The sequence below is a fragment of the Lagenorhynchus albirostris genome, chromosome X (assembly GCF_949774975.1).
Source record: "Lagenorhynchus albirostris chromosome X, mLagAlb1.1, whole genome shotgun sequence".
NCBI lineage: Eukaryota > Metazoa > Chordata > Mammalia > Artiodactyla > Delphinidae > Lagenorhynchus > Lagenorhynchus albirostris.
Window position 1 is genome coordinate 40,961,591 of NC_083116.1, and position 23,185 is coordinate 40,984,775.

Sequence of the window (23,185 nt, forward strand, 5' to 3'; positions counted from 1 at the left end):
TACAAATAGATGGAGAGATATACCATGTTTTTGGATTGGAAGAATCAACATTGGGATAATGACTCTACTACCCCAAGCAATCTACAGTTTCAATGCAATCCCTATCAAACTACCACTGCCATTTTTCACAGAACTAGAACAAAAAATTTCACAACTTATATGGAATCACAAAACACCCTGAATAGCCAAAGCAATCTTGAGAAAGAAAAACAGAGCTGGAGGAATCGGTCTCCCTGACTTCAGACTATTCTACAAAGCTACAGTAATCAAGACAGTACAGTACTTGCACAAAAACAGAAATATTGATCAATGGAAGAGGATACAAAGCCCAGAGATAAACAAACGCATATATGGTCACCTTATCTTTGATAATGGCGGGAAGAATATACAGTGGAGAAAAGGCAGCCTCTTTAATAAGTGGTGCTGGGAAAACTGGACAGCTACATGTAAAAGAATGAAATTAGAACACTCCTTAACACCATACACAAAAATAAACTGAAAATGGATTAAAGACCTAAATGTAAGGCCAGACACTATCAAACTCTTAGAAGAAAACATAGGCAGAACACTCTATGACATAAATCACAGCAAGATCCTTTTTGACCCACCTCCTAGAGAAATGGAAATAAAAACAAAAATAAACAAATGGGACCTAATGAAACTTTAAAGCTTTTGCATAGCAAAGGAAAGCTTAAACAAGACGAAAAGACAACCCTCTGAATGGGAGAAAATATTTGCAAATGAAGCAACTGACAAAGGCTTAATCTCCAAAACATACAAGCAACTCATGCAGCTCAGTATCAAAAAAACAAACAACCCAATCCAAAAATGGGCAGAAGACCTATATAGACATTTCTCCAAAGAAGATATACAGATTGTCAACAAACACATGAAACAATGCTCAACATCATTAATCATTAGAGAAATGCAAATCAAAACTACAATGAGATATCATCTCACACCAGTCAGAATGGCCATCATCAAAAGAATCTACAAACAAAAAATGCTGGAGAGGGTGTGGACAAAAGGGAACCCCCTTGCACTGTTGGTAGGAATGTAAATTGATACAGCCACTATGGAGAACAGTATGGAGTTTCCTTAAAAAAGTATAAATAGAACCACCATATAACTCAGCAATCCCACTACTGGGCATATACTCTGAGAAAACCATAATTCAAAAAGATTCATGTACCAAAATGTTCACTGCAGCTCTATTTACAATAGCCAGGACATGGAAGCAACCTAAGTGTCCATCAACAGATGAATGGATAAAGAAGATATGGCACATAATTACATTGGAATATTACTCAGCCATCAAAAGGAACAAAACTGAGTTATTTGTAGTTAGGTGCATGGACCTCGAGAGTGTCATAAAGAGTGAAGTAAGTCAGAAATAGAAAAATGAATACTGTATGCTAACACATATATATATATATATATGGAATCTAAGGAAAAAAATGGTCAGAAAAGCCTAGGGGCAAGACGGGAATAAAGATGCAGACCTACTAGAGAATTGACTTGATACGGGGAGGGGGAAGGGTAAGCTGTGACAAAGTGAGAGAGGCATGGACATATATACACCACCAAAGGTAAAGTAGATAGCTAGTGGGAAGCAGCCTCATAGCACAGGGAGATCAGCTCGGTGCTTTGTGACCACCTAGAGGGGTCGGATAGGGAGTGTGGGAGGGAGGGAGATGCAAGAGGGAAGAGATATGGGGACATATGTATATGTATTACTGATCCACTTTGTTATAAAGCAGAAACTAACCATTGTAAAGCAATTATACTCCAATAAAGATGTTAAAAAATAAAATAAAACACTGCAGAGAGTAATGATCGGGGGGGCAAGGATTCTGAATAAAATAGGGAAGGGACTGAGTCGCCATGGTAGCTCCGTTGTCTCTCATTCCATCAAATTACGAAGATTTTGTAAAAGACGTTTTCAGAAACATATTAAACGACAAGGAGAAGTGGCATAACAAACAGAAAAAAATAGATGGAAAAAATTTTGCACCAAGATAGGATCAAAACACTTCTAAGTGAACATGTCTGCTACTACTTAATAGTTGGGCTTGGTATTAGGGATCATTTGGGATGCATCCTAAATGAACTATTTAGTTTCAAATATAATGCCTAAATTTACTTTAGTTGCTATTACCAAATATCAGTGGTTCCCCTGTTTAGAGAAGCAAAGCAGACTTAGAGGTTCAAATTAAAAGACTTGTAGATTATGAATGAAGAAAACCAACTACATTACTAAAACCAACCAACCAACAACAAAAGAAAAACAATTAATATACTCGTGTAATATTAAAAAGAGCAAAGAACAAAGAGGAAAACTTTTTCAAACAAAAATGGAGTGTTGATTCTTAACTTCATAAATTTCTTCTCACTTTTATATTGATTTAGCTCTCCCAAAATTAGTTTATCCTCACTAGATAAGTCAAAACCCAGTGTTTAAAAACCCAACTTACAAACCTTTTGACCAGTAGAAGTCTCTATACTCCAACTAACTTTACTGAATTGTCCTTAACTAACTCTTGCTATGGTCTTGGCACAAATAGCGCAAGCTTCTCCTAGGGCAAACCTCCCCAATGGGACTCTTTCTCCTATAGTAGAGGCTTCTGATGGCACCATATGCACCTCAGCTGTTTCTAATTTACCCAGTCAGCCTGGCTTTGAGTGGATGACTCGGAAGGCTGATTTTTTTCTTTGAAGAACCAAATGATTTTACACCAAATTCAGATTTAATAAACTTAAACGATTTCATAAAATGCTTATAATTTAAACATGAAAGGATTTCTTCACGGTCACCCTGAAAATTGCTTTCACCATTCAAAAATGAACAGCACTTATGGTGTATATTAAAATGCAAGTGAGTGGAGGAAGTCAGATGACAATGAACAATGTACTGAAATGATAAAAAAAATGTGCAGGAGTAATCTTGTATTCATAAAGAATATATGATATATATTTTCTATACAAATTACCATTCTTATAATTCTCGTTTCATATATTAAATGTATATGTAAAATTTCTATGAGATTCAGAATACAAATAGAGCAAAATGAAATTGTCTGGGGAACCAAACTCAACTTTTCAACTGATGTTGAGCCCATGTATATAAAGAGATGCACCTTTAAAGCAATGAAATCCAAGGCAGAGCTGGATTAGCAGAAACAGAAATCAGACTGAGGTGAAAATGAATTACTTCTATGTGTTTGAAGGAAAGGGGGAAAAAGTACTTTTTTAGTGAACCTCAAGAAATTCTTCCATAAGCATTCATTTCAAACTGAAATCTTCCAGTTTAAGGTTTCACTGTAGTCAGAACACCTAAAGAACAGGAGCTCTAACCTATCCTATGAAAGAAGCAATTTATTTCATGAAAATATCCATAAAGTATGGGAAAGAAAGCTACCCATCCTATACATCAAGTTCTCAAAAGAAACTGTGCCACCTCCTCAGAAAATGCTTCCTTTCTGTTTTCAATCTTCCTGCTCAGAAAGACATACCAAGAAGAACAGAGACTTGAGTTTAAGAGAAAAACCAATGTGAAAGTAGACAAAATCAAATATTCCACAATGAACAACTGGGGCTTGAAATATCAGATATTAGCTACATTTAAATAACATTTTTGAAAACATCATAATGATTAATAAAAGGCAACTGGAGTTGAATAGACATGTTTAATGTTTTAGTGTCTGGAAACCAAAGGAATCACTCAAATGTTATGATGAAAATACTTTACATTTATCCTCAAAATATCTTTTGTCTGGGAGGAATACATATCTGTTGGTTTTTAAATTCATATGACAAGTGCGTTTCTAAAGCAGTATGTAGCCAAGGCTATAAAAGGCTAACGCATTGTATAGAAATGTCAAATAACACTGAACACAGCAGACAGATTCCTATACAGGCAGACAGGCAAAGAGATACTCTTGAAGAAAAAAATTTTAAATTGCTCTCTTTTGACTGCATATCTAACTGCATGTCAATGTCAAGTTTCCATGAGACAGACATCTGTGAGCTTCAATTTCACATAGGCAGAATAGCAAGAAAATATCAGAAACTGTGGATGGATAAATATATAAGTATATTTATAAACATATCTTTAAAATATAGGAACTGTCAAAGTGGAATATTTTAATTAGGTAGCACATGAAGAAAGGTAACTGCAATAGATGTTTTTATTGAGGTATAATTAGCATAACATTATATTAGTTTCAGGTGTACAAGATAATAACTCGATATTTGTATATACTGCAAAGTGATCACCGTAGTTAAGCCTAGTTAACATCTGTCACCACACATATTTACAGTTTTTTCTTGTGACGAGAACATTCCACATCCCTGCAATGGATTTTGATGCAAAGTTGGTAAAAACAAAACAAAACAAAAGTTTTGGATTCCCAGCTAAGAGAAGCAAAGCAAATTATAAAGGAAAAATCCTAATTAAGGTCTATGAGTGAGACCAAGAACTGGAATAAATGCATAATATTTCAGAATCAATGATAATGACAGCCAGAGTTCATTTCATTTAAAAACCTAGAACCAAGGTATAGTAAGAGGCAGCATAATTTTGAAACTAGGAGCAGATTCTGGAATTGGATCACCTATGTGTGAATCTCTGCCCATGTTAGCTGTGTGAGCTTGGGCAAGTTACTTAACCTCTCTGTGCCTTAGTTTCTTTATCTGTAAAATGTGGATCACTGCAATATTCTACCTCACAGAGTTATTATGAGGATTAAATAACTTAATGTGCACAGAGGACTTAGTATAGAATCTGACACATAATTACTACTTGATAATTGTTAGTTAGCTAGTTTTAAAATACCATGTTTACTAAGAATCTTTAATTTTAGCTATTTAAATAGGAATTTCCATCTTTGGAAAAAAAATGTCTTCAATAAACTACTCTTGCAGTAAAACGCTATTAGTCAAACCACATGACATAATGAAAGTCACTCCCACCTATAGCTTTCATTAATTGCAGACAAAATACCTAGTAAAAATAGCTTAAAATTTTAATAATTATCTTCAAAATAATATATCTTCAAAATATAACTATATAACCTTTCTAGGATAGTCACTGCAAAGAGCTATGGAAATAAATAAATAAATGAACGAATGAATGAATGAATGAGCAGGCCTAAAGAAGCTCCATCTCTGCATCAGCTTTGATGGTTTATGGAATGGAATGTGGACAACAAAGAAAGGCGATCTGAATACTGTTGTTGTAGGCACAAACTTTGTAATCATTATGAGCAACCACCATGTATTAAATACTTATGAAAGGCCCTAGAGATACAAAAATGTTACTAGACACTTGCCCTGTCCTCAAGAGCAAAGCAGTCTAGGTGTGGAAACAAAACAGACACATACACACATAATAGCTTCCATGAGCAGTGCACAGCTAGTGGAACTTAAGCTACTACAAGAGTGTTGTCATGAACAGCAATGGAACTGGCTTTCATTCATCTCCATGTAACATTTGAACAGAATATAAGGGAATATGTACATCTATTTTTCCTCATTTCCTCTTTATTATACATCCATAAGGTAGTCTTAGCCCTATTGGATAGAAGGAATTGAGATTCAGAGACATTAAGTAATTGATCATGGACACTTAAACAAAAATGGAAGAGCTGAAATACGAAATCTGATCTACACTATAACATTATGGATGTCGTATATGTTAACAAGAATGAAACTGATGGCTGAATTGTCCTGGGCAAAGTTATCTGTAGGATGCATGATAAATGCATTAAAAACCTATACAATTATCTTAGGGTCATAAGACTATAGCATCGCTGATTTATTTCCCAGTGAAAACAATTGCACACATGCACACATTGAGTAAAAAACACTGCTGCCATCCCCTAGTAAGACAGTAACGGGAGTGACGTGACACCAAAATGATTTACAGATTCATTCCACATATGATATACTTCCTCTATACTGACCTTCCCTTTTTTGAAGATGGGAGGTTGTAATCATTGAGTTTTACATACATGCAGGTCCAATGTGCAGTGTTTATGAATTAGCTGAATACAACATGCCTCTGAATGTGAGCTATTCAGCCTTTGCCTGTTCTCTGTTCCCTTACTAACCTATCCTTTCACACTCAGTTGTATGTGTTCACTGCCAGGAATTGGATTAACCGTTGAACAACTCCAAGTACAGAGGGTCTTCCCTACCATTCTGGTATCAGGAGACAGTAGTAGTTTACCTCAAGTAGTGAAAAGGACACATGGAACTGGAATAAAGAAGACATGAGTTCGAATCTCAGCTATACTCTGAACTAGCTGTATAACCATAGACAGGTTACTCAACTTCTCTGAGCTTCAGTTTTCAGATCCGTAAATCAGGAATAATGATATTTGCCTCCCTGAACATTGAACAGAATGCTGTATATTAAATACCTCTTTATGCACTAAGTACTCTAAAAGAGCTGATTTACTTTCCCATCTTCTTTATGGTTAGATAATGTGACAGCAATCATTTTAATCACATGAAGTTGTATTTCAATAGCATGACTTCACCAAAAATATATAGATTAAAATGCCATGTTATGTTGCTGTTTTAATGAATGGCACATTGAACATAAGAAGCAAATCACATCTTATAAATGGACAAAAGTTCAAATTATTTCTTGGATAACACCACCAAATACACAAATATTTGTTCTTATAATCACTATCATGTTTTTGTTCAGTTCTGAATATCCAGTTTCTCTGCAAGAAATTTACAAGTTGTCATATTAATTGTTTTCAGAAGGGACATAATGCAATTGGTGATCAGAATACATAAGAATTGAAGATAAATTAATTGGGAAACTTGGGATAATTGTTAAAATGAACTTATGTGGTAATGTCTTTCTGAATTTTAAGCAGGAAACTTTTGTCACTGATACTTTTTACTTATGGGCTAGTATTTGCTCTGAAAAAAAAGTACTTGCCTGTAAAAAGAAACTAATTAATGACACAGAATTGTGTATGAAAATATCAGATTTAACAGACACGTGCTAGTTATCATGTTAGGGTTTTTTTTACATATGATATCTTATTTCTCATTTATCCTCACAAAAGTGAATGAAGTAAAAATTATTCCTATTTTACAAAAGAAGAGACTGAATTCAGAGAAGCTAAGCTATTTGCTCATAGACATTTAGTGAGTTTCTGGTAGTGCCAGAGTTTAACCCCAGAGATTCAAACGTCAAGCATAGCATCCTTTACATTCTACGACTACTGCTATGAAAATCAGAAATGCTGTACTGGGTCAGATCAGTGATTTATTCAGCTCTCAATGCCGGTGCTGGGAGTTACAGTATAACATGGAGGCCAGGGTAAAAAGCTGGTACTCCAAGACAGAGATCAGTCCCGGGATCAAAAGTCAGAAGGCATACCTGATTGAGCATTTGAGAAAAGTTAGTGAATTAAACCAGGCAAGCACACACATGTCTGAAAACACACAGGACAAAGCATGACAGGCCAGACCAAGCAAAGATATGGGAACTAGAAAGGCCTAAATCCTAGAGACTAAGGCAAATATGCAGGAATCTGGAAATTCACAGAAACCAAAGGACCAGGCTCAGTATTTAGGAGAACAGACATATGGTACCAATAACAAGGCAGGTTCAAAACCAATGCAGCCCATTTCCTGGCCAGGTAGCTTCTTATACACTTTAACCAGGACAACAGATAGTTGTTGAAAGAGCCTCTCTCTCTAATACTGATCTCAAATAACAGTTTGAAAGTTTTAAAGCGTATTCTATCTTTCATATCTAATACCAATCAAACTTTTTTTTAATCTAAAAAACATAGGATGAAAAAAACAATCAAACATTTAGACTTCTATTGGTTGCATAAAGACCACTTGAGAAAAGAATTAAAAAGCACATATTTATAGGAAATTCTGAAGCATTTTTGAAAAATCACAAAGCTTGCATTTATGCTCAGAGATGATTAGGCAAAGGCATTTCAGGATGCTGGGAAAAATCGGCCCTTAACAAAAGGTACTTGTCTCTAAAGGAATAATAGCTAAAACGCCTTCAGCTTATCGTATTGAGAGCACAGACAATGACATCATAGAAACAGCATAAATCACAAAGCACTTACTGCTTAATGTCATCATATGGAAGCACATTTTGCTGAGGTAAATATAATGGATGGGAACACTTTCTCCTTAATTACATGTGTTACAGGGACAACATGCACTATGAGAGATGCTGATCAGTGAATCTCAATGGAGCTCAATCTGCCCATTTCTCAGAGCCACGTCTTTGAAGTATACTTGATAAAATAAAAGTACCTTGTCTTTTGTCCATGTCATAATCAGAGATGCCTCATACCCTCCCCTGATATAAAAAATATGGCTAGGTTAGGTGGGACAACCTAGCCAAATGCATTTATATCTCAAAATTCACATTTCTTGGGTCTTTGTTTAGAATAGCACACCCTAAATGCCAACTCCTTACCCAGGCTTTCCTTCCACTAAGGCTTGAGCTCTGAGCATACTCAAACTGCCTTTTCCATGTCCAAGTCAGCATGGCTCTTGAGCTTACAACAAAAACAACAAGCATAACAGCTACTAATTACTGAGCATTTACTATATGTCAAGCATTGTGCTATGCGCTTTACCTCATAGAAGTAAAGGCAGCGTTCTTGCTGCTGTCAAAGGCCAACCCCTCCATTTATGCTCTGGATTCTATGTCCTCCTGTTTTCTCTTCCTTGATCTCTCCTTCTCTAACAGATCACCTCTGCTGACATATGAACATGTGCTAGAATTTTTGATATTTTAAAAAAGAGATCCTTCCTTGATGACACATCCAGCTATCATCCTCATTAATCTATGCTTCTTCATAACCAAACTTCTCAAAAGGGTCAAATTCAATGGATATTTCTGCCCTCATTTTATACAGTTGACAATGCCCTCCTTCTTGAAACCTACTTAAAAGGTAGGTTTCCTTCTTTTATTTTTGCCATACCTCTTAATCTCCTTTACTGGTTCTTCATTATCCATACCCCCAGAGACTGATCCTGGACCCCCTCATTCCTTCTCTTTCTAAATTCTCTCTCTTGGTTATGTCATCCAGTATCATAATCTTAAAAATATAGTATATTGATTACTCTCAAAAGTATATCCCTGGTCCATAATTCTGTGAACCCCAGACTTGTAGAAAAACTGCCTAATTTGAAACTTTTATATTCATATTCCACAGGCACCTCACATTTACATCAAAAACTAAACTTTGCCATTCCCAAAACTTATGCCTAAATCTACTCTCAGTTTTCTCCATCTCAATAAATGGTACCACTACAGAACCAGCTGAGTAAGCTAGAAACCAAGGTATCATCCTTTATCTCAGTCTCTACATCTATCATCTTTACTTATTTATTTATTAGTAGTAGTGTTAACAACACTTGTATCAATAATAAGAGGAGATAGCCCTTCTTGAACGCCTAGTATGTGCCAGGCACTGTGCTAAGTGTTATAGCTGTATTAATTCATTTAATCCTCACACCAAGCTTTTGAGGTACGTACTATCATTATTCCCACTTTATAAATGAGAAGACTGGAGCCACAAGATGAAATAAGTTGCCTGAAGCCACACATCTATTAAATGATAAAGCTTGGATTTGAATCCGAGGCATCAGGTTCCAGAATCCATCCTTTTAGCCACTACACTAGGCTGCCTTATTTCAGTTTGATGTACAATGTGCCTCTGTATTTATTAGATTTTTTGGATGGGCAGCTGCCCACTTGCTTAGGGAAAACAGTCTTCAATGACAATCTCCCTGTGATTCAGTTAACCTTCTAAGATATACATTACTACATATGTAGAAAGTTAAGCTCAAAAAGGTAAAGTAACTTGTTTAACAACATAAAGCTAGTAAGTGTTGGAGTTAGAACTTAATCCAACTCTTCATGAGTCCAGAGACCAAAAATTTAACCACCAGGCTATACTCAACCTTGTTGAGTTTGCCACACGGACAGATTTAAACAGCCATCATCCATTTCCTCATCACCACACCTCAGACTATCAAATCACAGCCAAGCTCTTATGGTACAAAGACAACTTTGCCTTAGGATCATAAAGTCATTAGCAGCTATGCTCAGTTTTAAAGCCATATTTTTTTGTTAGCCATTCTGAGAGACATGAGGCCATCCTAGGAAAGAAGGACTAGTAGAGAATAAGATGAAAAATGAAAACACTCTTTGTCTACAGGGCTGGCTGTGAGGCTTCCTTCATGTACAAAGATGAGAGTATTGACCCACTATCAGTAGGGAACTCAGGAATTCTTTCTCTAATAGCAGACATGGAAAGCTAGTATACATCTAGTCACTTTTTGGGGGGTTCCTCTGAACAACTTCTGTAAAATAACCTCCAGGATAAAGAGCACTGACTGGAGTAATGAACTAGAGTTACACTACAGTCCATGGGAAAATCAAATCCATATCTCTGGCCAAAATATGTTAGAGAAAAGTCATACAAGTTATATAATATCCTCAAAGAAACCTATTTTTTTCCAAGCAGGTCACATGTCAAAGCACAGAAAGAGTAAAAACATAGAGGGGCTCTAGGGGATTGGCTACAGGGAACCATTAAAATTTTATCTATAAACATGAAATCTGACTAGCATGGGATTAAATTTGAAGGGGTTTCCCAAAACAGAAATTCTGCCTCCAAAATGTATATATGCTGGACTTGACTCTATTTATTCTATTAATTGCTCAGTTAAAAACTTATATGATGTCAGTAGAAGGACAAAATGAAAAGCATAGGAACCAAAAACAATAGGAAAAAAATAGGAAAGGGGGAGGGAGGGAGGGATGGAAGTGGCCCAGAATGAAACAGAAGGACATGAAGCAGAGGACAGAGGAGATATTAAACAATTAGCTTTGGCATTAGAAAGCTAAATGTAAAAACATTTACAAAATTGCTTACACGGACTTTATCTTATACTACATCTTAAGTCACAGAACTCTAATGCAAACACACTGCATGTGCAAAGCAAGATGTATTCATATGCACTATAAATCATAATGAAATTATTTTAAATAGCATGACTAGGCTCTTAAGCTATCTGTTTCTGATAATATTTACATAACAGTTTTTACATCTTTAGAAGGGCATTGGCTCTCATTCAGTGTTTCCTGGCCCATGTCTCCTATGTCATCTACAGACTTAGCACCCAAGTTTGTCCACATATGGTTACTCGGTTCTTTGTAGATGGAAGGGCACCACAAGCCGAGGAATGCAGACAGCCTCAAGAAGCTGGAAAAAGCAAAGATATAGATTTTCTCCTAGTGCCTCCAGAAAGGAATGCAGACCTATACACACCTTGTTTTCTCCCAGTGAGACTCATTTTGGACTTCTGGCTTCAAGAACTGTAAGATAATAAATGGGTGTTTTTTTAAGCCACGACGTTTGTTGTAATTTGTTACAACAGCCATAGGAATCAAATACATTTCCTTTCCCATTTCTTTGATTTCTAAGCCCTTTCTCTTTCTCCATTACTAATCTCATGCAATTTTTTCAATGGGAATATCAGCACCTCAATCTCTTATCTTGGTTTACCAAGCACAGGCTGCCAAAACCAAGGAATGTCTTCATCTTCACACACAGCTCCTCTCTCAGCTCTTGCCATTTAGTTACAACAATCCAAAGACCTGATGGATTAATTTGTAGCCTCAAATGACATCTGTCCCCTTCATTTATACCATATTCCAACTTTCTCATGTTATTGTCCTCCTACATTATTGTCCTCTCTTCCTCCTGTGCTGCTTCAAAGGGTAAAAGAACAAAAAAGGGATACAACCACTCATGTTGGTTACTTGGCTTTCACTTGCCCTGATGTAGAGACAAAGCAAAGGCATACTTGTATAATGGAAACTGCCACACAAAGGGACAGAATTTGACATGAAGAAATGGATGTTTCATCTAAATCTATGCCTCCTTACTGGTGCACAAAGAGAAAGACCAAATGAGGGAGGGTGACGATGGAAGAATTATTATCAAAAATTCTATTACCCTCTAACAATCAAAGAAAGGCAGGTAGGAATCCAAAGGTCTTCCTCTATGTACAATAATATGACAGGTCTCATTAATTCAATCAAGTGCCATTGAATGGCTAAACTGTATGCCTGCCATTTTGCTCAGTTCTAAGGGTGATAGAAATTAAGTAGGGTCATAGTCCCTTCCCTGTGGGAGTTTACAGTCCTATCCTGTTAGGGTAACAAAATCATCATCTATTAAAGAATTAGAAACTATCCCAATACAATATAAGCAGCACCGCTGGTGTAGTGGTATCATGCAAGATTCCCCAATACAATATATTATCAAGAACTAAATCTTATGATTCTTGTTCAATGAAGTATACACTACAGAAAAAGGTGAGATCAATGAAGGCCAGAGTATGTGGAGAAAGCTTCTTAAATTGGTTTCCAGATGAGAAAGCCACTTTTTTGCCACTGACTTAATTTCTTCAGCATAAGTGCTCTTTGTGAATGAGGATGAAGATGAAGATATCTGTAAAGGTTCATTCCTAGGTCAGGGCTAGCCCATATGAGTCACTCTGCTTTCCCTGCTACTGAGAGCAGAGTCTTTACTCCTGGTACTCATTCTCAGAGAGACAGCTAGGATAATGGAATAAAAGAGATGGAAAAAAATGGAAAGAGGCAGTAGGTGAAAAAAAAACAGAGTCTAAATAAAGCAAAGCTAGAAAGAGAGATAAAGAAAAAAGTGGCATCCATCAGTCTTCAAAATGACAATTATAGGCTCCTCGTCAAAGCTCATAGCACTGAGGATAAGAGAGTCGTGAGAACTAAGCCTAACATCTCCCCAAATGCTGCTTCAGTGGCACAAAGACACAGCTCTAGTTTTTTTCTCTCTCTTGATCTTGCCCACCAGGAGCTTAAGGACACCCTTGGAAGATGTATTCCAGATTGCTGACAGCAGAACTCACTGACATTGGGCCCTGTTCTCCAAACCGTCAATACTATACCCAAGATAATAATAATGAAAAGAAGCTAAATCTGACTCTGTCATGACAGGACTGACAAAGTGACCACATTGTAAGTGGCAGCCTGTAATTTACAAAAGTCTGGGAGGTATACAACTCTGGCCCAAAGCACATGGCATACAGTAGACACCCAATATATGCTTGTCGAATGAATGCTCAAACGAGTGACTGTACAGTACAACATAAGCTCGAGAATATGGAGGCTTTCTAGTATAATACCACTAATAATATCATGAACTTGCTTTCAATGAACGTTCATGGGACTCAGGACACTGTTTCCCACAAAGGATATTCTTAGGCTTCCAGTTCTTGCCTATCTCTTCAGTCTCCACTGATACCATCCTCCGACTTGCTCACCAGGCTCCACTGACCTTCTTTCAAATCCCCAGATGTCTGCTGCTTTCTTCCATCTCAGGGCAATTGCATATGTTTTTTTCTCTGTCCAGAATACAACCTCTTCTCTTCACCCCACCACCACTGACTAGCTCCTACTCATCCTTGAGGTCCCTGGATTTTTCAATCTCCTATTTGAACCAGTATATAGTTTATAATATTCATGTAATTAAGAAAAACAGTTGATGTCAGGAAAGGTCTGTAATAGCATGTCCTTAGTGTCATTGTCATAGTTGGAAGAATAAGCTGATCAGACCATGAGTCTTGCCCATTGTACTAATTCTTAAATTTTGTGCCTAGTGTAGCCTAGTGACAAAGAAAGATACAACAAAGGTAAATTAAACAGAGTTGAGAACTACTCATTCTCTTTGATTTTTATTCTACAGTCCAAGAATCAGTCCCATTCCTCCCTGCACATTCCCTCCTGCAGCACATTTCCCACCAACACACTATCAATCCCCTCTCTATATTCTGACCCCGTTCAAAACTCAGAAAATGAACCTGCTGAAGTAATGGAAAAGTAACTGAAACCCCAGAAGAATGGGGCAATGAGTGTAATTTTGTTTCTATGCTCCAGTCTCTTCCAAGGCAAATGAACCTATGGGCCACCTACTATCAGAATCTATCCCAAGTACCCTCCCCATCAACGTGCCTTCACAAAACAGAGTTTACCAGCTATAGCAGCATAAATACTGGCGCTTTTGTTAAGGCAGGAAAAAAAACCCACTATCTTATTTGCTTTCATTCTCCACTAAGACTCAACTAGAAATTCCTTCCTTGGCAATACTCTCATTGTGGTTGTAGTGGGAATGACAGCATGGCCTCCACGAACATCATGATGCACAGTGGTTTCTCTCTCTATGCTGTGTGACAGGAAAGATCTATAGGTCAGCTGTTGTGTTTTGGTCCAAACCCAAGCATGATAATGAGATGCTAATGTAGCATAAGTAAATCCCTATTTTATGTCTTTAATAGAAATAGAGACACTGACATATTGTAAACACTAATAGTATAAGGGCCCAGTATGCAGACCACAAAGAGGGTCTCCTGGGGGTCTAGGAGCACAGGCTGAAAATTACTGAATTTAGCATATTTTGTCATTCTATGTTCCTTCTTCAGAGGGTGCTATTTGATGAGTGGTATTGTTGCCTCTTGAAATGAAGTTCAAAGCACTTAGTTGCATTTCAAGTTTCTCAGTTGCCATTTGCATTGCCCTTCCTGCCATCATAATAAACTGTATTTTTTTCCTTCTCAAAATCATTAACCTATGTGAGATAAGAGGCATTTCTTATTAGTGCAATTGCAGAACTGACAGAAAAGGGGCCCAGAAAGGCACCAAGATTCTATCTGGGCACATGGCTCGGGTTCCTGCCGCAAATGGCTTTCAGTCTCTCAGTTATCAGATCCTTCACTGCCTGTCTGCTCCTCCTTCAAGACTGTAACCAGAGAGAACAGACCTTCTCTGAACTACTAGACAAGGTCATCATTCTTCCATTACCCTACCCCCACCATGGGACCCAGATACTGCTTTCTTCTGAGTTACTACTGATGATTCATTAGGACCCCATATTGCACACTAACAGACTTAGATGAAGGTCTATTATCCTTTATTTCCAAAACTAGCTGCTTCACCCATGTTCTCTATCCATTACTCTTAGCCACCTCCCAAACTTTGTTCCCTCAATAACCTGGTTCCTTTTTACTGGCTCTTTTGCCAATGCTTTTCAAACACGTGTTGCCCCTTGCCCTTGTCCACCAAAACAAGAAGTGGGAAAAAAAACAAATTTGGTTTGATTCCGCTGCCATTTTAGAAATTAATTATTTTTCTCCTTCCATTCAATACCAAACTTGTGAAAATTTTTATCTCAACACCTCCATTTTCTCAGCAGCCCTTTGCTCCTTAATCTCCTATCTTCTGTCTTCCATGATCATCAAAACACAGCAATTATTCTCTCAAAGGTCACATATGACCTGCTTTTATCACTGTCTTTATTGTTGAACTCTGTAGTTTTCCCTGAGGTTGACCATCCCCCCTTCTTGACTTGTCTCTTCCTTGTGTTTTGTTTTGGTAACTGTCCAATTCTGGTTTTCTTCTTTCTTTCCTAACCAGTTATTAAATGTCTCCCCACTGATTCTTTATCTCATCCATGCAGGTGGGTATTAACTAAAGTTCTGTCTTCAGTCCTCTGTTCTTTTTGCCTCTAGCATTTTCTTGCTGAGGGGTAGGAAAACTTGATATAAAGCCAAAGTGGCAAATTCAAGTGCTTACAAGGGCCAGACAGGTAATGTAGATAACTGAAGAAAAAGATGGATGGGTGTAAGATACAAATAGGGAGTATAGGATGCTTGGGGTAAACTATAGCATTAGCTTCTATTTCTAAAGGATAGATGCTATACAGCCCCAGCCAATGTGTGCCGGGTTGGCCAAATGTGTCACTCCTGCCAATTTTTCATCAGAAATCTGAAGTCTGGATCTTTCTGCTAATTCTCAAAATTTCCAAATGTTAGTCACTGATTCATTTTTTTTTAAATGATGTAGATTGTATCAGTTAGGACTGACTAGGTTATACTGTATTTACACATGACTCCAGATTCTTAGCTTACAGCAAAAGGTTGTTCCTTACCCACATTATAATCCCATCACAGGTTAGTTGCATATCTGCTGCACATCATGTTTAGTCTAGGACTCAGGCTGACACAGCTACTTCTATATTCTACTTCTATCTAGAATATTGATAAACAAACTCGTAGCAGAAGAAAAAGAAAACCTGGTGAATCATGCACTGAGACTATGTACTTGAATCATGCTTTATAGTTCCTCTCCGGAATACTGCACATCACCTCTGCACACATTTCCTTTGCCAAAACAAGTCACATGGCCAAGGATGACTTTAATGGGAAGGAGGAGTTTAATCCTCTCCTAGAGAGAGGCGGCAAGTATTTGTGATCAATAATACAATCTACTCTACTGGCTAAACACAACTATCAGTGGTCCATTACCAGTTTGCAACCTCTAAAGTTCAGTAAAGAGCAAGGAACAGAGACTCAGGAAATATGATTTGTCATTGCCACTCAGGACACTGGGCAAGTTACTTCACCAATTGGTCTCCTCTGTAAAAGGAGGGACTCAGAATAGATGATATTTAAAGTCTCCTTACAGACCTACTATACTGAATGTGTGAACAGCTCTGTACAGATAGAAAACTATTGAGCCTGAACCTGCAAAACTGCTTTCATCCAAGTCCCAGTACTACATTTTCTAAAAATAGCTGCACATTTTTATTTACATATCCAACCACCAGCATCCAGCAAGTCTTTTTTTTTCATGAGAAAGCACCAATGCAGTTTATTTTAATTCTTCTAATTTATGAGAATAACTTCTTAATGCTACATCAGAAGTCAATTCATCAATACTGAATTTGGAAAGCACAATCAAGAAAGACCCAAATTTTTATTGGGACTACACAACTTAGCATATACTAGATACCATGATTCTAGAACAAAATCAAAAGCAAAAATCTGAAATATGCATGACAAAAGTTCTTAAACTCCAGGGGATCCATGAACCACCCCAAACTGTATACAAAAGATTGTGTAGTGCATGCATAGATTTTTCTGGGTAAAGGTCCTGTAACTTTAATCAGCTTCTAGAGGGGCCCAAACAGTACACGGTAGAATTCTGATTTCCTCTGTATTTTCAATAATGGAAGCTGTGGACCTTGGAAAGTTTACTTTTGCACGTTTAAGACTCAATTTTCATGGCAAGAGGGTAGAAAAGAAAAATAAAAGTAACTTGCGAGGACTGGGCAGGGAAAAACTCGGAAGTGTTCTTTACTTCTTAAGTTTTAGTAACATGTTCTGGTTTAGAGAGGGGAAATGGGGACATCAGTGGTAACATCATAAGCTGAAACAAGGAGACTCCTACAGGGATTTTTCAGGTCCTTAGAAAAACCAAACTTTAGTATGAATAAAGCAATAGCAAGAATGAAAAATGCAATTTAACTCAGGTCTAATTTTCTGTTTCTGCATATTAACAACTTATTTTTGATTTCTGAATATCAAAAACTTCAATCAGAATACTTTAAAAATATTATTCTGCATGCACTTAACAAATATGACAAAAGACAAGAATCCAGTTGTCTTGTTCACATATATTTAAAATTGGCCAGTACAGATAATCACGAACACTTCACTGCATTGATCTGAGGGCATCCTACCTCTATGCACACGTTCATGTAACACTACTAGTAATTACCCTGGAGCAGAGGCAAAACGGAGATGGAGGAATCACCCTACAAAGCAAGTTTAAGGGATTAAACGTCATCATCGTCTTCATCGTCATCATCACTACTGAGGACAAAGCTGCTGCCTGTGGACAGGGGCCCTTCCTCCTTAACATTCCCTGAATCACCCACAGTCCCTCTCTCAGTGGAATCTTCTTCCTTCTCATCTGACTCTTCGTCAAACGCCTTCTCAGAGCCTTCTTCATCAAACATTTTCCCAGAGCTGTTACCTTCGAATTCTGATTTTTCAGAGTTATTTTCTTCTACCTATTTTTTAAGAATGTTTTCACTAAATTCCTTCTCAGAGCCCTCTTTCTCAAAACCTTTCTCAAGGCCGTTCTCATCAGGATCTGTTTTGAGTCTCTTCTTTTTGGGCTCTCTTTCTGCACCATTCTCTTTCGACTTTTTTTTAGGACTACCCTCTTCATGCTCTTTCTCGGGGCTGCGTTCTCCGGACTCTCTGTCGGGGAAGTCTTCTTCACGCACTCTTTTGGGAGAGCCTTCCTCAAACACTCTTTCGAGGCAGCTCTCTTCAGATTCCTTTTGGGGACAGTCTTCTTCAGCCTCTTTTTCAGGGCCACTTTCTTTAGCATCTTTTTCAGAAGCATCTTCTTCAAGTTCTCCCCCATCTTCTGTTTTTTCAGACTTCTTTTCATCTGTAGGTTCTTCAAATTCCATTTCAGTTGCGGCTTCTTGAACATTCGTTTGAGATATGCAAGGGTGAAACATATTTCTGGTGATGACAACTCGCTTGTGGCGCATTCGGGATGGGCCAGCTCTTCTCTCAGGTCTCCAATCCAAGTGCTTTTGCCACACAGACAGCTTTTTCTTGTAGTCTTTGCACTTCTTTTTCTTCTTTGAGGTGTCATATTCCCCTTTCAGTGGAAACTTTGCCACCTCCACATGTAATCTGTAGCCTCTAATTTCATCATCATCCAAAAGTTTTAATGCAAGTTCCACAGACTCTCTCTTCAAATAACAGCAAAGTCCATCTCCTTTAAGATTTCCTTGATTATCTTTGTAAAGCTTGACCTTAAATTCCTCTGTTTGAGGCTCTGTCATCATAATGCCAAACGTGGACATGAGCTGTATAAATTCATCCACTGTAATATCTGGAGGCAGACCAGAAACATACACATTTGTGTCTCTGCTTTCATCAGGATGAAACCATCCTGATTCACCCTTTCTCTTTTCTCCCCTCTTTTTGGTATCACTGGGTTCGGGGGATTTTCTTTGTGGAGGTTCCTCTGCAGTCCTAGCACTGACATCTTGGACATTCGCAGTAGAACTAGACGCACCGTCATTAGAAAAGCCATAATTGGCCTGATATGTAGCAATAAAATCTTCAGTGATCTCGGGGAACCAAGCCTTCTTGTCCAGGTCCCACTCGTTTGGGGTGTCAGTCGGCTGCTGCTGGAAAGAATCGTTTTCTCCACCGGGATCTTTCTCGGTGTCGCCGTCCTCAGTGCCTCCGTACAATTCTTGCATTCGCAACTGCTCATCAAACTCGTCGTTCTCATCCAAGTTGTTGCCGCTCATGTTGCCGACTTAGCCCAGGTGCAGTGTCCGGGAGAGTGAAGAGGCCGAAGTGACGCTGGCTCGCCCCGCTGGGTCTTGACACCGCCGCTCGATCCACAACGCGGCGGGAGCGGGCACATTCTAAGATGACTGCGGGTCCCGCTGCAACGTCTGGAAACCGCTTGACATCGGAGGCCCGCTGACGCTGACGCAGTCGCCATTGTTGACGCAGCCGCCATTGTTGACGCGTCACGACATCGCCATCCAGCAAGTCTTAATCCAAGCTGCTCTTCACTCCAACACTGATTTTCTTATTTGTAAAAGGTTCCACTGACAATCCAACTAATATGTTTGGAATCATCCTTATATCTTTTCTTTCTTTTATTTCTCTAGTCCCCCATCTCCAGCTAGTCATGAAGCTCTAGAAATATTGTCTTCCTGATATTTCTTCCATCCACCCCTTCCTTTTCAGTCTGATTGCTATCAATAGTATCCATGCTTCTTATCTATTCATATCTGAATAGCTGACCTGGCTTACTATCTTGGCTCTTGCCACCCCTATTTCTGAAGTGTTAGTGCTGTCATACAATCATCTCCTTACCCCATCCACGTAACTCCCACAGCCTCACCCCTATTCAAAACCTTCAGTAACTCCTTGCTGCCTTCAGGTCAAAACTCCTTCACCTGACATTCAGGTTGCCTTCAGTAACTGACTATATAACTTTAAGCCATTTAATAAACAGATGCTCAACACCACTAATTATTAGAGAAATGCAAATCAAAACTACAGTGAGGTATCACCTCACACCAGTCAGAATGGCCATCAAAAAGTCTACAAATAACAAACGTTGGGGAGGATGTGGAGAAAAAGGAACCCTTTTCACTGGTTTCATCCCCACTATAGGTGGGAATGAAAATTGGTGCAGCCACTGTGGAAAACAGTATGGATGTTCCTCAAGAAACTAAAAATAGAACTACCATATGATCCAGCAATTTCACTCCTGGATATATATCCAGAAAAAAAAAAACGAAAACACTAATTTGAAAAGATACATGCACCACAATGTTCACAGCAGCACTATTTATAATAAAAGAAGCAACCCAAGTGCCCATCAACAGACTATTGGAGTAAGATGTAGTATATATACAATGGAATATTAGTCATAAAAAGAATGAAATGCTGTCATTTGCAGCAACATAGATGGACCTAGAGAATATTATGCTTAGTGAAATAAGTCAGAGAAAGACAAATACTGTATAACACCACTTAAATATGGAATCTAAAAAGTAATGCAAATGGAAATATATGCAAGACAGAAACAGACTCACAGATATAGAAAACAACTAGTGGTTGGTTACCAAAGGTGAGAGGGAATGGGGGAGGGGCAAGATAGGGGTATAGAATTAACAGATACAAACTACTATATATAAAATAGATAAGCAACAAGGATATACTGCATAGCACAAGGAATTATATCCATTATCTTGTAATGACCTATCACGGAGTATAACGTACAAAATACAGAATCACTATGCTATACAACTGAACCTAACATAATGTAAATCACCTATACTTCAATAAAAAATTTAAGCTGTTTAATTTCCCTGAGCCTAAATGTCCCCACTTGTGAAATGGACTTAATAACAGTTTACCCTACCTACTCCAAAGTGTTAGCGTATCATATGAAGAAATGTTGATATAAAATATAAAGGTTGTAAGATGAACAATTGCTTAAGCGATCCAGAATTTCTACCACCACAAATGCAAATAATTTAATGACGTTTTATATCACCAAAGTTAAGTTTTGGAAATGATTTTTCCCAAAGAGGAACCATCTAATGACTTGTTTGTATAGTCAGAGGTTGGAATAGATAAGCTGTCTCAAAGGTCTATTCTAATTGTGAAATTTTGTTGATACCTTATAACTACTGCTTACCTTAGAAACTGAGAGTAAAAGTAATTAAGTTACAGAAACTAAGGAATGCCTAGCAGTTAATATCATGTGTTCTGGAGTCAGCCAACATGGGTCCAAATCTTGACTCTCCCACCTAATAATTGTGTGAACTTAATAAACCTCATTAACTTGTAAATGGCATTACCATCTAAAATCTGTTTTGTTCATAAAGACAAAAACTGAAGTTACCCAAGAATCCATCTATATTGTGCACTTGCTAAAAAAGGAAAAAGAGTTTGATGTATTGACACAGAAATAACTCCAAGTCATGCTATTATGTAAAAGGGGAAGCAGATCAATATTTATGATAGAATCCAATTTTTGGACATATATGTTTATATACGGATGGAGAAAACCTAGAAGGATTCACAACAAAGAGTTAACAGTGGTTATCTGTGGGGTAGGGATTGGCAGGGTAGGCACGTGGATTAAGAGGCAGGCATTTTTACTTCTCTATTCATACATTGTCATGCCAATAGAATTTTTTACAAGTCTGCATTGTTTTATATTAAGCATTTTCCAAGGGGAAACAAATTCCATCTAGAGACGCTTGCTCTAATTTGAAGCCAAGGTCTTACCACTTCAGAATAAAAATAAATCCTATTATAAAGCATCACCATAGTCCAACAGAAGTAGACCTCAAACAGGCCTTAGCCTTTTCCTGCTAACTGATGTTTCCAGGAAAATGACCTTACCCTCACCTAGTTTTCCCATAAATACTTAGGAATGTGAAGGAGTTGTGATCATTTATTTGCCCCTGGTGGGTACGTAGGTAGATTTGTAGCCAGAATCTGAAGAACAGTTGGGTGGGACCAGGAGAGAATTAAAAGAAAACAAAATAAGAATGGCAAAAGGATCTTTTAGAGTCTGGTAAAAATCCTTACTCTATGCAGATGGTGTAGCTCAAAGCTGCACATCCCTAGGGCGAGCTATGGGAACCTGAGAGCCATGTTTTCATCTGGGAACATAATGCCCCATCTACCGCTATACATAACCATCCCTCTATGTCTCTAGATCCTTTGCCATGAAAGAAATATCATCTCAATCTGTGTTTTTAGTGTCTTTCTTCCAGTCTCACCACTATCCTGTTTTGACAAGTACAGAGAAGTAAAAGCAGCCAACATTTACAGAGTACTACCATAGACCAGGCACTGTGTTAAGTGATTTACATGGATTATCTCACTTAATCTTCTCAGCTGAAGAAATAAGCCTCACAGAGGTCATCTCACTGATAAATAGTGGAGTCAACTGTCATGTAATAGGAAGCATAAACATAAGGATTCAATCATAAGGATTGAATCAAAAGTTGGTAAGGTTTTAGGATAGAAAGAAGGTCTGGATCATGGTACTTACTCTACAGGAGAGGTAGGACACTGCACTGGGAATCCATCTGGGATGAAGGTAGCAAAAACATGTGGTAATGATGGAAGTAATAAAAAAAATCACAGTCTAATAATAACAGCCAATATTTATTGAGTGTTAACTACCTACTAAACAAATCATATGCAGCATCTCATTAAATTCTCCCAATATAGTCACGTGAGGAAATGGCTCAGAAAGCTAATGTGGATCATCCAAGTTAGCAAGTGGTAAAGCCAGGATTCAAACTCCAGATATGCTTGATTCCAGAATGCCTAATCTCTATGGATATTCTGTCTTTTATAATTGTCATGACTCCCTCATATTTAGTATCTTAGTAATATTCAGACCATCCCATATTTCATTGCACAGGACAGGTTTTACCATTTGTTAATAAGAGTATAGATGTTCTGCTTCTCAGAGCCTGCCCTCTTTTCCAGCCAAGTACCTAGTTATCAATGCTATGGGCGCAGAGAAACTGGAGAAAGCTGTTTCAAGGTAGATTCTAGCAAGATGCAAAGAGTTACCAAATCCAAACACCATTTGCCACAATCTATTTTGATACAAGCAAGCAGTCAAAACTGAAAGGGAATGAAATGAATTCTGTGGGTCTGGGTTTGACCCAAGGTGATCTTCTTCCCTTTTCAAGCA

At 37.9% G+C, this 23,185-nt stretch overlaps 1 protein-coding gene across 1 annotated transcript; it reads right to left on the reverse strand.

Moving 5' to 3' along the window:
- Positions 1-17,555: 17,555 nt before the first annotated feature.
- Positions 17,556-19,244, reverse strand: LOC132513473 (HIV Tat-specific factor 1-like). The gene is given in 1 exon segment (XM_060137858.1): positions 17,556-19,244. A coding segment is annotated over 1 exon segment (1,509 nt). The 5' UTR covers positions 19,242-19,244; the 3' UTR covers positions 17,556-17,732.
- Positions 19,245-23,185: the final 3,941 nt, after the last annotated feature.